General features: G+C 36.5%; 1 protein-coding gene across 1 annotated transcript in view; it reads right to left on the reverse strand.

Annotated features, from left to right (window-relative positions):
• Positions 1–7,570: 7,570 nt before the first annotated feature.
• TMC1 (transmembrane channel like 1) overlaps positions 7,571–12,708 on the reverse strand; it is a 63,080-nt gene continuing 57,942 nt past the window's right edge. The window contains 4 exon segments of the mRNA XM_059874208.1: positions 7,571–7,599; positions 7,697–7,773; positions 9,331–9,456; positions 11,929–12,168. Coding sequence (XP_059730191.1) covers positions 7,571–7,599; positions 7,697–7,773; positions 9,331–9,456; positions 11,929–12,168 — 472 coding nt within the window.

A 12,708-nucleotide genomic window follows, 5' to 3' on the forward strand; every position in this document is an offset into this window, starting at 1 on the left:
CCAGCACAATGCCTCTAGCGTAATATGCATGCCTAGTGCACCAGGATTCCCAGTTTCACAGAAAGAGCATGGATATGTTTCATGAACTGAGAGGATATGCAGACATGCTGTTCCTTTTCTGCCCCAGATATGGGGCAAAAAGGAGCAGCAGCTGCAGGTGGCAAGCCTCTCAAGCAAGCAGACAGCATGGCAGCTCAGGAGAAAACAGATCCTGCTTCTGCTGTGTCAGATTGTGTCATGGGACATAGCTGGACCAGCTTGCCATCAGGGTAGTGGAACTACAGCCACCACCACAATGCTGCACAGAAAGGGGAAAGAAAGTCACTTGCCTCTTCTCATCAGTATCTGTCTGCTCTTCAGTGATCCTGCTGCAACCTTCCATGGAGGGATTACTAAAAACCTGGTCCACAGGGAATCCAAAGCCAAGGTTAGTGGCAGCTCCATACTCACGTGTTCCATTGAATGAACATGCAGGAGACAGCCCAGAGATTTAAATCCTCCTTGACTTGAGGCAATGTTTAGAAGATTAGGGCCAGGATTCCCACTGTCATCAGCATTCGGGCGTGGAGGGAATGGCTAGGGTAGGGAAGATGATGCCTAAAGATTTTTTGTTTTATATAAATTTTTTATCTATTTGTACCTTTGTAGATTTTTTTAAATATAGCTGTATAATTTTTAACACTTTATTATCCTTTAGAGGTTACCCTTTCTCACACATTTATGCATTCTTCTTGAAATTCTGTTTAGTCTTATTTTCAAGAAAATAATTTCTAACAAGGACACCCAGTTTTGCACCAGCGTTTAGGAGACATAACAAAAGATGGTATGAGGAACCCCTTGGAGTCTTTCCAATAGGGCAGGTCCAAGGGTGGGTTAGGTTACCAGGACAACCAGTCTTCTATTCAACTTACCTGCTAGATATACTAATTAATTAAACTCATTAAAAGTGTGGAAATCCAATAACGTGCTTGCACATACACAGCTATCTTTTTGCACTTGAAAACTTTCATTAAAGAACTGCTCATTATATTATTACCACTTGTTTGGAAAGCTTTTCTTTTGATTCCAGGCAACAGGGAGGTGCTTGGACAATGTGCCTCAGTCACAGGTTTTTTGTTGGCCCTGGGAGGCAATACTGAATCAGAAGAAGAAAAGAAAAGAGATTTTAACACATGATATGCTTTGGAACTTGGGACTTCAGTTGTAGATAGATAGATAGATAGATAATAGATTTGCTCCTAGTCTTGTCTGGTGATAAAAGCAGCATTATATTATAAGGCAGATGGTGGGCGCTAAAATTCTCTGAAAGCTGTTATTTATAGTAAATTTTCAGTATGCCCCAGAGTATCTCACTTCCGATACATGTTGTGCCACTTTTCTCTGTTTCTGGAAATGAATATTTGTTTTCCACTGCGCAGCAAAGTTCATTTAAGGATAGGAAACACCAAGTGCCAAGGAGCTTTTTCTGGCAGATAATATTAGAGGGCACAGTTTAAACTGAGAATTCCCATCTGCTTGAAGCACACAAGAGCAGCAGTGGCACAGACAGAACTGTCAGTCTGCTTTTACATGGTAGGACTGAGGCCAATATAGACAGTAAGAAACTGCTTGTTAAGAAAAAAACCAAAATAAACACTTCTCTATTTTTAATCTAGTTGCAGCTGGAACATGGCTGATTTATGGTCCCTCAGCATCATCGTTGTGTGTGGTCATCAGAGATACTGGAAGGTGGCAGAATGTTGGCACTGGCAATCAGAACATGCCTTTAAAATTGTATGAGGGATTTTAGAGTCTCTCAGTCCTAGGTATTTACACATTAAGGGCTTTAGAAACAGAGTTGCACATCTCAAAACACTGTCAAGGCCTTAGAAGGAATGTGCCATAAGATAGACCACCACAGCAGGAACTTGAGACAAAAAAATTATGACAATTATGACAGGAAGGTACTAATTCCAGGCCTGGGGAGGTGAAATCTGGTTATCACATTATGACTAACATATCTGGACAAAAATTCCCAGTGTGGCAAACTGTGGGAGAGGAAGTAACTGCTCATACACATACCACACCAAGTTATGAGAACAGCATCTGCTACTACCCCACAGATACTCGAAACTTGGAAAGGTAAAAGGTGAAAAATCCCCAGTAGAAGAGTTCTTGGATTCCCACCACTGAGAAGCCCAGGGTGAAGAAGAACCAGTGGGATGCCCCCAGACCCATGGGTGCTGACTGTCTTCAGCTTGATCTCTCAGTCTTTCTACCTATTTACACCCCCACAACCTCTCTTCTATAATTTTTTTATGTTTCTACCTCACATTTAGAGTTAAATTAAATCCATATTCTCAGCTCATTCTGTTATTCTGTCATATATTTTATGTCAACATATGGTCTTGTTTGCACTTTAATTCAGGCAGAGGCATCTCTCGCTAATCAGATCATAACAACCAGCTCACTAGGCTTACCAGCTTTGGGGGAAAATATCCTTAATGTATTAAATATGGTTCCTTTAAACAAGTGAGTGTGACTAGTAGACTTTCTAAAATTATATTTTATCCAAAATATCTGGACCCATTGCTGTACCTGCACAGCAGTTCTTAGGTGATTTAATAAAAAAAAAAGTTCTGAAATACCACATTTACTTTCAGCTAACAAGAAATTAATCCCACGCTAATTTCAATGAAATATTGCTACATATTTTCACACTGTAAGGATCAGATTGTTACTTTACATAAGTTATGTAAAGATAGATGTTTAGATTGATATCATCTTTCCAGAGGTTATTCGTGTTTTGCTCAAGAACTGGCCTTCATACTTTGAGAACTTATGAAATTATTTTAGAGTATTTTGTTTCCCATAATTATTATTACATATCATTTTTTATCTTTCTTCTACTAATTTTTCCAGATCTTAAAAAAAATTATTTTTGTTTATTTACATTTACAAATGTAAGAGTCATTCCCTATCAGTAATGCAACCTAATTGTCCCAGTCTTCTGTCAGCCACTTCTCTCTCTTTTAGATAGCTCATTGCACGAAAATAGCTTTTAGGTTGTGGATTAATCACTTGAGATAGCTACGTGTGCCATTTTGTAATCAGTGAGTTCAATACTTTAAAATGATAATTTTGATGGGTAAAATTGGTATTGATTTCAAACTATTGAGTCTAAGAATTATGGGAATTAGATATTTCCAATATAACTGTTATTATGTAACTGATGCAATATTTTGAGACAACTGGTTATAACGATTATTGACAGCAAATTACAAAATGGATTTTTTCATATCTATTTCCAAGAAAGAGACGGAAATAATGTTCTTGATCTATTTATTTTATTAAAGTCTTCACAATGGATTAAGAATGTGAAATATTAAAAGCTCTCCACAACAGTGGAGAGCTGGCAAGGACACAGACAAAGGAGTCAAGTGTTAAATGATGAATATTATTTACTGAATATATCATTAGTTGTGTATGATACCAGTGTACACATATAAGAATGGATCAAAGTGGAAAATCAAAAACAGGTATTGGAAATTCTCTTTCCTTTTGCAATTTCCAAATTAAATCACTTATATTTTTGAAAATTTACATATCTGTGATATTAAGAGCAGAGGCTATTATGTAAAAATGCACAAAACATTTCAACAAAAGGTCAATGACCAAAACAATCCTCAAAGTGTGTAATGCTATTCTTCATTATTATTTTACTAACACATCACCAGACATGATTCATAACTTTCTATGACTATGAACTGCAACTGAGACGTTACATCTCAAAAGAAAGCAAAATATTCTGATGTCATATGCTAGCTCCTTTCTTTAAATTTTCATGCTAAGTAGAATAAAATAGTCAGACATTTGAAGTGCAGATCAGCTGTTCCCCAGACACACAGGGAGATTATGTTTTTTCATACCTTGAATTATTATTAATACCAAATATCTTTCAGCTTTTACACTTCTAGTAATGTAAGCACAAGGAACTACTTCACAGAGAATATTTATACCCAAATATGATACTGGTAGTGTTTTGCATCCTAACATTAGCAACATTTCCATGTTATACTGAAAAATAAAAGTGTCAAAAAATAGACTGATGAAATACCTTTACTTTTAAGTACCAAAGAATAAAAATAAATATCCAATTTTCAATCACAGAACAACATCTAGGTTTGTTATTGTTATTCATATTGGCTAGTACATGCTCATCTCTGCATATGCATGTATTTTATGAGAACACAGTGACTGTTGAAAATCAATACAGCATACAAATCTAACAGAAAGCTACCCAGAACAATTTCAGCTGGGGATTCTTTGCTGTGTCTCTCTTCCATTCACAATGGAAAGCAAACCCACAGAATGAAATACTAAAACCTCTAACAGTGAGAAAGCCTTTAACATCCTCAGAAAATTTTCACTCCTGACAGAACAAAGATTCCTTATTAAGGTCTGTATATGTGATGTAAACATCTCTCTACATTTTAGGGAACCAGACTGCAAGGTTCTTACAACTCCAATTTGCTCCAACACTTCTTGAAAAACTCCCCAAGCTCTAACATATCTTTAAACTCAATTTCTTCATCTTTTCTATAAAAATTCATATATTTTCTGAGGAATATCCAGAGTTTTCTTTCATTATGAAATGCTAACAAACAACGAACTAAAATCTCTGTGTAAATCAATATTTCAAGATAGATCAAGCCCAGCTTGCAGGAAAAAGTTTTTGTTAAAAGCATGAAAGCGCTGCCATACTGGGTCTCATGCTTAGCCTCTGTAAGAAAACTGGCAACCTTTTGTTTCTGGGCTAGAGATATAAGCAGTTTAAAAATAAATTCTATTAGAAAATTTACCAATCAATAAACACTTTGGATTACTGTACTTTTTCCATGAGTCTGAAGCTCATAGATGAGGAGAAAGGCGAAAAAACTTGCACTGCTCTTATCTGTACCCTCTCTGACTTAAAATATAAGACTACAGAACCCCAGTTGCAGATACATCCAGTATCTGCTCATGGAAGCAGTAAAACAGCCAAGTCAAGTATAAAGTAAACTTTCCTTTGTTTAATCCTTCCAAGCTCTGGCAATTGATTTAGAGACTGCTTGAGCTGGAAGTTGGATCACTGTGGTTTATGGGGATACGTAGACTATGCTGAGGGGTTTTGTAAGCCTTTTTAAAACAAGATCTAGTTTTAAACAATTTAATTAGGTGGAGGTTGTTTTGTGATGTCACAGACATGTTTTATACAAGGATATGGTTAAGATTTTCCTACTACACAAAATGAATCTCTGTTATACAGAAGGCCCTGTTATACATTTCCCCCAATTGAATTACATTTATTTTTTTGGAAGACAGTAAGTTCATTAATTTTGTTGCTATTAAGCTTGTGAGTCTTAAAATAATTATTAAGGCCAGTGTTCTGGAAAAGGAAATAAGATCAGAACAAAAAAATAAATCAATGTATCTTATTAAATTAGGTAACATCAACTTGCCCCTGGGCTTATATCTGTCCTGTGCTTCCACAAGACCTGTCAGGAAAATAACCTGTTCCACCTCAGACTACATAGGGAACAATACAGGCATCCAGTCATAAATTCACAAAGATTATGCAGTACTTACTTTTGTGCAATGTTAAGTGCCTCTATACTACATGGGCATTTAGGAGAAATTACTCAATAATTGTCCTACCTCCATTCCCCAAATATGTTTTCCTGTACAGGAGACACTCCTTTACCACTCTGATTTTTAAAAGTTATTTCTAGTCTTTGAAAATGCGATAAAACTCTTACTAGCTGAAAGTGGTAGTGTAATAGGAGTTAAATTTTCTTCATAGTTACAGGTAGACCACTGCTTTTCTTTTTCCTGTTTAACACTTTTACAGAGACTTTAGATGGTACCATGCAGATTTCCCTAGTTTTGGTCCTAGTTTCCCCAGGTACCATCTGAAATCTTTGGCTAAGCATATTTGAACTGCAGGGGACAAGATACATGCAAGGTTTAACTGATTCTCATAAGCTTTATACAAAGTTGTGCTTTCAGTGAATTGTTCTTCTTAGGAAAAGGAAAAGATATTAGGGACAAAATTTCAAGCTTTTAAGAAAAGTCAGCTGAATACAAATTATTTTCCACTATTCTAACAAGTATCCCCAATAAAAACCTATAATTTTAGCAATTTATTGATACAGACAACACATTTTCACAATGCCTTCAAATGCAAGAAGACATATGCCTCATTTACTTCTGAAGCTCCCATGCAGCAGAAAACCAAAGCACATGGGTTACTTCTATGCACATGAAGATTTACTACAAACTTAGCAAGGTTCTGCTCTTCTAGGAGCGTGGTGGGTTTAGGACCACACTTCTACCCTTCAGTGTCTTCTAATATATTCTTAAGGCTCCTTATCTGTACATAGGAGGGCCCCTGGGCATTCCTGGCTGCATCCCTGGAAGGCATGGATTTCCAGGTGGATAGCCTGGCATTCCAGGCCTCCTGGGCCCAGGGGGCCTTGTCACAGCTATGGATGGTGGAGGAAGGTTTCCTCCTCGGCCCTGTGGAGGATAGTGGCCATTCAGGACAGGGCCAGGATGCTGAGAGGAGCTGGCTTCTTGTGGCTGGCCTGTCTTCTTTGGTCCATTGTCATCCTGTACTTTCTTGCTGTCTGAAAGGTGTTTGGAGGTCAGAATTAACAAATGATCATTCAAGTCCTACTCTCTCTGACAGGGAAATCCAGCAGCTGCCTGACTATCTTAGAGTGCAGTAGAAAGTCTGGGCTTCCCCTGCCCAAACCCAGGCTAATGCACCTTCATGACCTTCGTGCTGTATTTTCCATCAATTTTTTCTGCAAGGCTCCTGTGTGGGTATGTGGGCAATTTGTCAAGATGCACTTAGATATCACCTAACAATGGTAATGAAGGCAGTAATTACACACGGCTCTTCCAAAGACAATCATCTCTCGCCTGGGTTTCCCTCCTAGCTTGAGGCAGTTTAGTGGCTGTAGGGCATGTGTGCATGGTGAGGGAAAGGAAACAGCCAGAAAAATCCCTCAGGACAGACTGACACCCACCTGCCCCAGCCAGGATTTCTGATAAGGGTTACTTACTGTGTTCTTACTACACCTTCTCCAGGTGAGCCTGGCACTGGTGACAAATACTTTCCTGCATAGTTCTGCATCGACAAAATATAACAGAAGGGTAGAAGATGTAAACTGTGACTGGTGTGTGATAGATAAGAAGGACCACTGGTACTTAGACCAGGTTTTTTTTCAGCAGGGTTGTGGCTTTCAGTTCAATATAGTTTAGCTTTTTACTTTACTGTTGCTAGGCATGGAATAATGTTGCAATATTTCTTAAAAAAGCCAAAGAAAGAAATAGGCTAATATGCGTGATTCATTATTGTGAAGGTGCTTCAGGAGATTATAGCAGAGGATCATGCATACATGAATTACTCATTGTGAGACATGCAGACCAATTTTTACCTTTGTTTGGAGTGGATTCATCTTGCTTATCTCCTTTAGGCTTTGCCGGTGGTGGTTCTGTCTCAAATGGATTTTCCTCTTGTTCATTTGATTTTTGTGCCTTTTGTTTATTTCTTCTTTTATTTTCTTCTGCTTGCTAATGATAGGGAGACAGATGGAAATTTTCAGTGACCCAAACAGTCTCTCTAATATTTAGTAAAATACAGAAAATCAGTAATTCTCTATTCTTACACTTTGTAACTTCTTTTTAAGTTCCAAGTTAGCTTCCTTGTAGGATTTGGATGTTGCGTTGAGATAATAAATGCTCAGGCTAAATTTAAAAAATAATAGATTTTTGTTAGACTGTGATTTAAATATAAAGACTCAGAACATTCCTTTAGCAACCATTACAGTTGTGATAATATAAGGCCTGTATCTTTTTCTCATTTATTGTGCTTAACCAGTACTAATATTTTGAACTATAATGAACAATTCTTCCGCACATTATGAAGTAGGCGCTGTTATTTTGGGGGGGGGGGGGGGAAATGAAAGAAATTATTCTATCCATTAATATTCTACATTCAATCTTACAGTATTTAAGAAATATATTTCAGTAAGTAGTGCTTAACTGTGAAATTACTTCTATAGAATAACTTACAAAAGTTAAGTCTCTTGACACACCTTAAAAATGAGTAAATCATATTTCTGAAAGCTCCTGAACAAATATAGTAAAGAATCTGAAATACCGTCAAGAAAACAACCAAAATAACATTCCTTTTTTTTCAGTTATTGCTTCCTTCTTCTACTAAGAAAAAAACACAATATTTTCATTTTTCAGCATATGGAATTGTGACAACTTTATGAAATTAGTAGTTTTCACTATCCTGATTTATTAAGAAAACATCTGCTATGAAGTCTTTAATTGACATAAGCAGTAAATAATTAATCAGCATATGCTGTTTCCTCTGCTTTCCTGATTTTGCCTTATATTTTTCCTCTTTCTTTTTTTTTTCTTTTCTGTTTATTTTTAGTGTCCTTACCCTTCACAGCTAAAGGCCAAAATAGAATATAGCGTCAAGTGAATCTTGGCAAAATTTCATCTCAATATTTCATATTGCTAGCATGAAATCCTTTTGTAATTTCTATTGTGTTCTGTAATGTCTACATTTACTTGCAGTTCTGCAATGCAAAGTTAAATTCCACTGTGTCTTTGTATGGAATTAAATTTTAATTCAGCAGTGTGTTAAATAACCAACGTAATAACCCTATCAAGCAAGTTAAAATGCCTCGATGAAATAGGACTCAGTAAAATCTCCAGGGGCAAATATTCCAGGGCCATTTTTCTTTACCAATTAATGAGTTACTCACAAAAACCTCTACTAGCCTTGTTTCACAGTCTCCAAAACTCTGTCCCATGCCCCTGTCCCAATAACACAGAGTACAGTCTTTACCAATTAAAGTCACTGAAGATGATTCACTGAAAACTACTGAGAATAACTCTGCTCCATGATGATCATGTTTCTATTGAACTTGTTAAGGATTTATGATGTGCTGTTCTGCATACTGGACAAGCTGATCAATGTCAGCATTACAAATTCCTTGTGGGCCTTTTGCATTTTTATAGTTTTCTATCTTTTGTGGCAGAAACAACATTTTTTTTAAGTATAACTAAACAAAAAAGAAAGACATTGAACAAAAAAGAGATATCAACTTTTCTTCAAAAACACATTAAGTAGGTTAAAAGAAAAGATTCATTAATTGTTCAAGTCTCTCATCACTGCACAATTAGCACTGCATTTCTAAGATATTCAGGCAGTGATGATTCAGAGTGAAAGAAACTTATCAGACCTTAGATACATCAAGCATTGAGTTAATATTATGTACGTACACCATCAGCAGTATAAAGGGTAGGATAAGTCCAGGGTTAGAGGCATAACCAAATACCTTCCCAAACCAGGAAGGAAAGTCGTGCTCCAGAGTTTCTGATATGACTTCAAACATTCTAGTCTTCCCACTATTAAACAGAAAAGTTGACAATATCACATACAAGCATTATGGCAACTATGAATACATAAGCTAATCACATCACATCAAACCTGGAAAAAGGATAATATAAGATATGTTAACATTATTTAAAACTTTACACTCTGAAGGTAATATTGTAATAAAGTAGTATTTATGTACTCTATAGGGGAAAAAATACACCAAAATTCTTCTTGTATGCTAATGGATTTTGCCAGGTTACCACAGAAATTATCAGTGAATCAGTGCATGAGTTGTGAACTCCATACCATCAACCAACGAACAAAGCATTATTTGTGCTCTGTGAAGACATGGGGGGAAAATTTCAAATCCTGTTTTTTATATCTGACAAGCAAGAAGTGGTCTGCAATTATTTTATGTTCCACTCAATTCTCCTCTCTCTTTAGTGTGTGACCAATGCTACACAAGTCAGTGGCTGTGTTTCAGGACATTTTTGCTGTTGTTGCAGCAATCTAATTACCTTCATATGCAGTTGTCCCAGCTTATTTATAAAGTTATTTTCTCCTTAGACTATTTTCTTTCTGAAGTGTATCCATAGATGCTCTGAAAATCCCTTTCTGTTTATTTGCCTTTTACTATGCCTCAGGGCACAGAAGTTGGTCATTTTTAGCCTGGACAAGACTGGCATAATGGGTCTATGTGTGGTTTTACTTAATTGTAGGAATTGCCACCAAATTGCCACGTGATTGTCCAGTCATTGAAGTTTCCTGTCACTGCTTTTCAGTCTGGTAAAGAGTTTCTTACAAATGGGTCTTTTTTTAAACTCGTTCTCAATGTTTACACTCTTTCAATTAATATAAAAATTTGCAGGTAGAATTCTTCTCTTCTTTCTCTCTATTTGCCCTACCCACTCACAATAGATGAGAAATTCCATCCTCTGCTCTCCTCATGCTCTTCACCATCCACAAACCCTTTTCTGCCATACTACTGCTGATTCTGTCCTGTCTTCCCTACTCCTGGCAGGTCTCTGTTGAATTGTGTATGTTGCTTTAATGGATGGACTAAAATTTTTTAAAAAACCAAAACTAAAACTAAACCCCAAATGATTCACAAATTTCAAAAAGAATGGGACACTGAGTTACCAACAGGAAAATATTTTGGTTTTTAAATGTAGAGGAACACTCTACCAGTATTTATTCACTGGCTATTCCACTGTAGCGTTACCTACACTGAGGCTGAGTGAACCTTCATCAGTTTCAAGTGCTGCACATCAAAAGTTACATTGAAGGTTTCACTTTTTGATTAAGAACATGACAGAGAAAATATGGCAAGATTATCCCTCTCATTTTGAAGAGTAATCTCACCATTTAGTTAATACCCAATTCAATTACAGCTGCTACTCAGATCTGACCTCAAATATTTCCCTGAATATGTTTTTGCTAGGACTCAAAAAAAAAATCTTAATTTGTATGTCATGTTTTGTTGTAAGTTCTCTAAATTCAAACAATTTTCTGTGTCATCAGAATTTTTTCATGTCATGTTGTTCTCCCTTTTAGGTACTAATGACAATCTCTGTTATTTTGCCTTTCAGCAAATTTATTTTGGTGAGACTTCTGCTCCTTTTTAAAGTGCACTGGGGATCACACAGATTTTAAACATTTTACAACAGTCATCTATTATTTAAACCTTTCCTTGCAACCATAATGCCTTTTTTATGGTTCTCCCACTCTTGCTTTGTTAATATCTTGTTCAAAAACAAAGGCTAAAGACTTTTAAAAATTTTAATTTCTTGTCTTGTCTATTGTCAAGTGATGCAATTCATTATAAATGTATCTCATGTCACCTGGCAGGTAAACATGATTCAAATGATCCTAGACTTTCCAGGTACTGCGCAAAGAAGGAGAAAGTGTGGCATAGTCTAAACTACCTTGAATTAAAGATGTATTTGCAGGGCAGGCCTGGGTGTTTAGAAAAAGATCCATGACTATGGAGGCCCTAAAGACTTCAGAAACAAATTCAGCTTCACAGTGGTAGTACAGACACATGAAATTCTGCGAGCTGGAGAGAGTCAAGGCATTCAAAAACTGAACCCCAGTATATTTATCTCACCCTCACACATTCTGATCTGCCCTTTGTACAGGGCATGCAGACATTTCCTAAAAGCCATCTCTTTCAAACAGGTCACTGCTCTACTCTATAAGAATAATTTTTCTTTAGTGCAGCAGTAATACTAATTTTTTTTTCATTGAAATTGACAAAAAGAAAAGTTTTTCTATTCTACACCTCAGATAAAACTTCCTAAAGAATTAGTCAGTTTTCCAGGATTCCTGCTTTGGGAATTCTCCACAATGAGAAATACATCACAATTAAACACTCAGCATACAACATAGCAGGTGCTAATGCTTGTCATAGAGGCACTTTTTCACTACTGCATCATTCACTGTGATATGTGGAAGCAGTCCATTTCAACAATTGCAAAAGATGGAGGTAAAATGCAAAGAACCTGAAAGGACCACAGTCAAAAGATGGTGGGATGGAGACAATGGTGTACACAGCAGGCAGTGTGGAGAGAAAAAGGATGAAAAGCAGCATGGCCATGTAGAAGTTATTGGATCTGGAAGCCTTGAAGACTCGTTCTTGGGGGACATTGCAGCACATCACTGCCCAGCACTGCAGGTACATCGATGTGTGGAGGCGGAACACGTTGATTGCTGGGAGACATGGGGCGTAAAAAGATCCCATCCTAGACGAGAAGAAAATAAATAAAATAACCACTATGTTATAGGACTTCTGTCTTTCCAAGTATGCCACAGATTCCCTTTGGCAATGTGTTTTGCACACTGTGCACTTAGAAATTCATATAGCCAACTTTATGGCGTTTTTTAACTGGTCTTTGCTCTTTTTTAAAAAAGCTTGAATGAGTATGAAGAGAATTATCTGTATGAACTTTCTGTTACAAAGTTCTCTTTCTCTGCAAATTAAATGAGGACTTGATGAAAACTTATTCACTCTTAATTTTTCCAGGTAGCATCTTGCTTCTGTTGCATCAAAAAAAGGACAGCCTTTTTTAAAAAAACTAGGTATTACCAATTCCTACAGCTAGGTAAAAACAAAATAATTTCATTCATAATTTATTATTTTTATTGATATACTAGCACTTTTTTTAGAAGGATATTTTTGCTTAATTGACATTTATTTTAGCTGCTGTTGCCAGGTTAATTTAATGCTTCATGCCAACAATTTGTTTATTGACTCTGTAAAATATGTTTTTTCCCTTATTATA

This window comes from Haemorhous mexicanus, chromosome Z (genome assembly GCF_027477595.1).
Source record: "Haemorhous mexicanus isolate bHaeMex1 chromosome Z, bHaeMex1.pri, whole genome shotgun sequence".
Taxonomy (NCBI): domain Eukaryota; kingdom Metazoa; phylum Chordata; class Aves; order Passeriformes; family Fringillidae; genus Haemorhous; species Haemorhous mexicanus.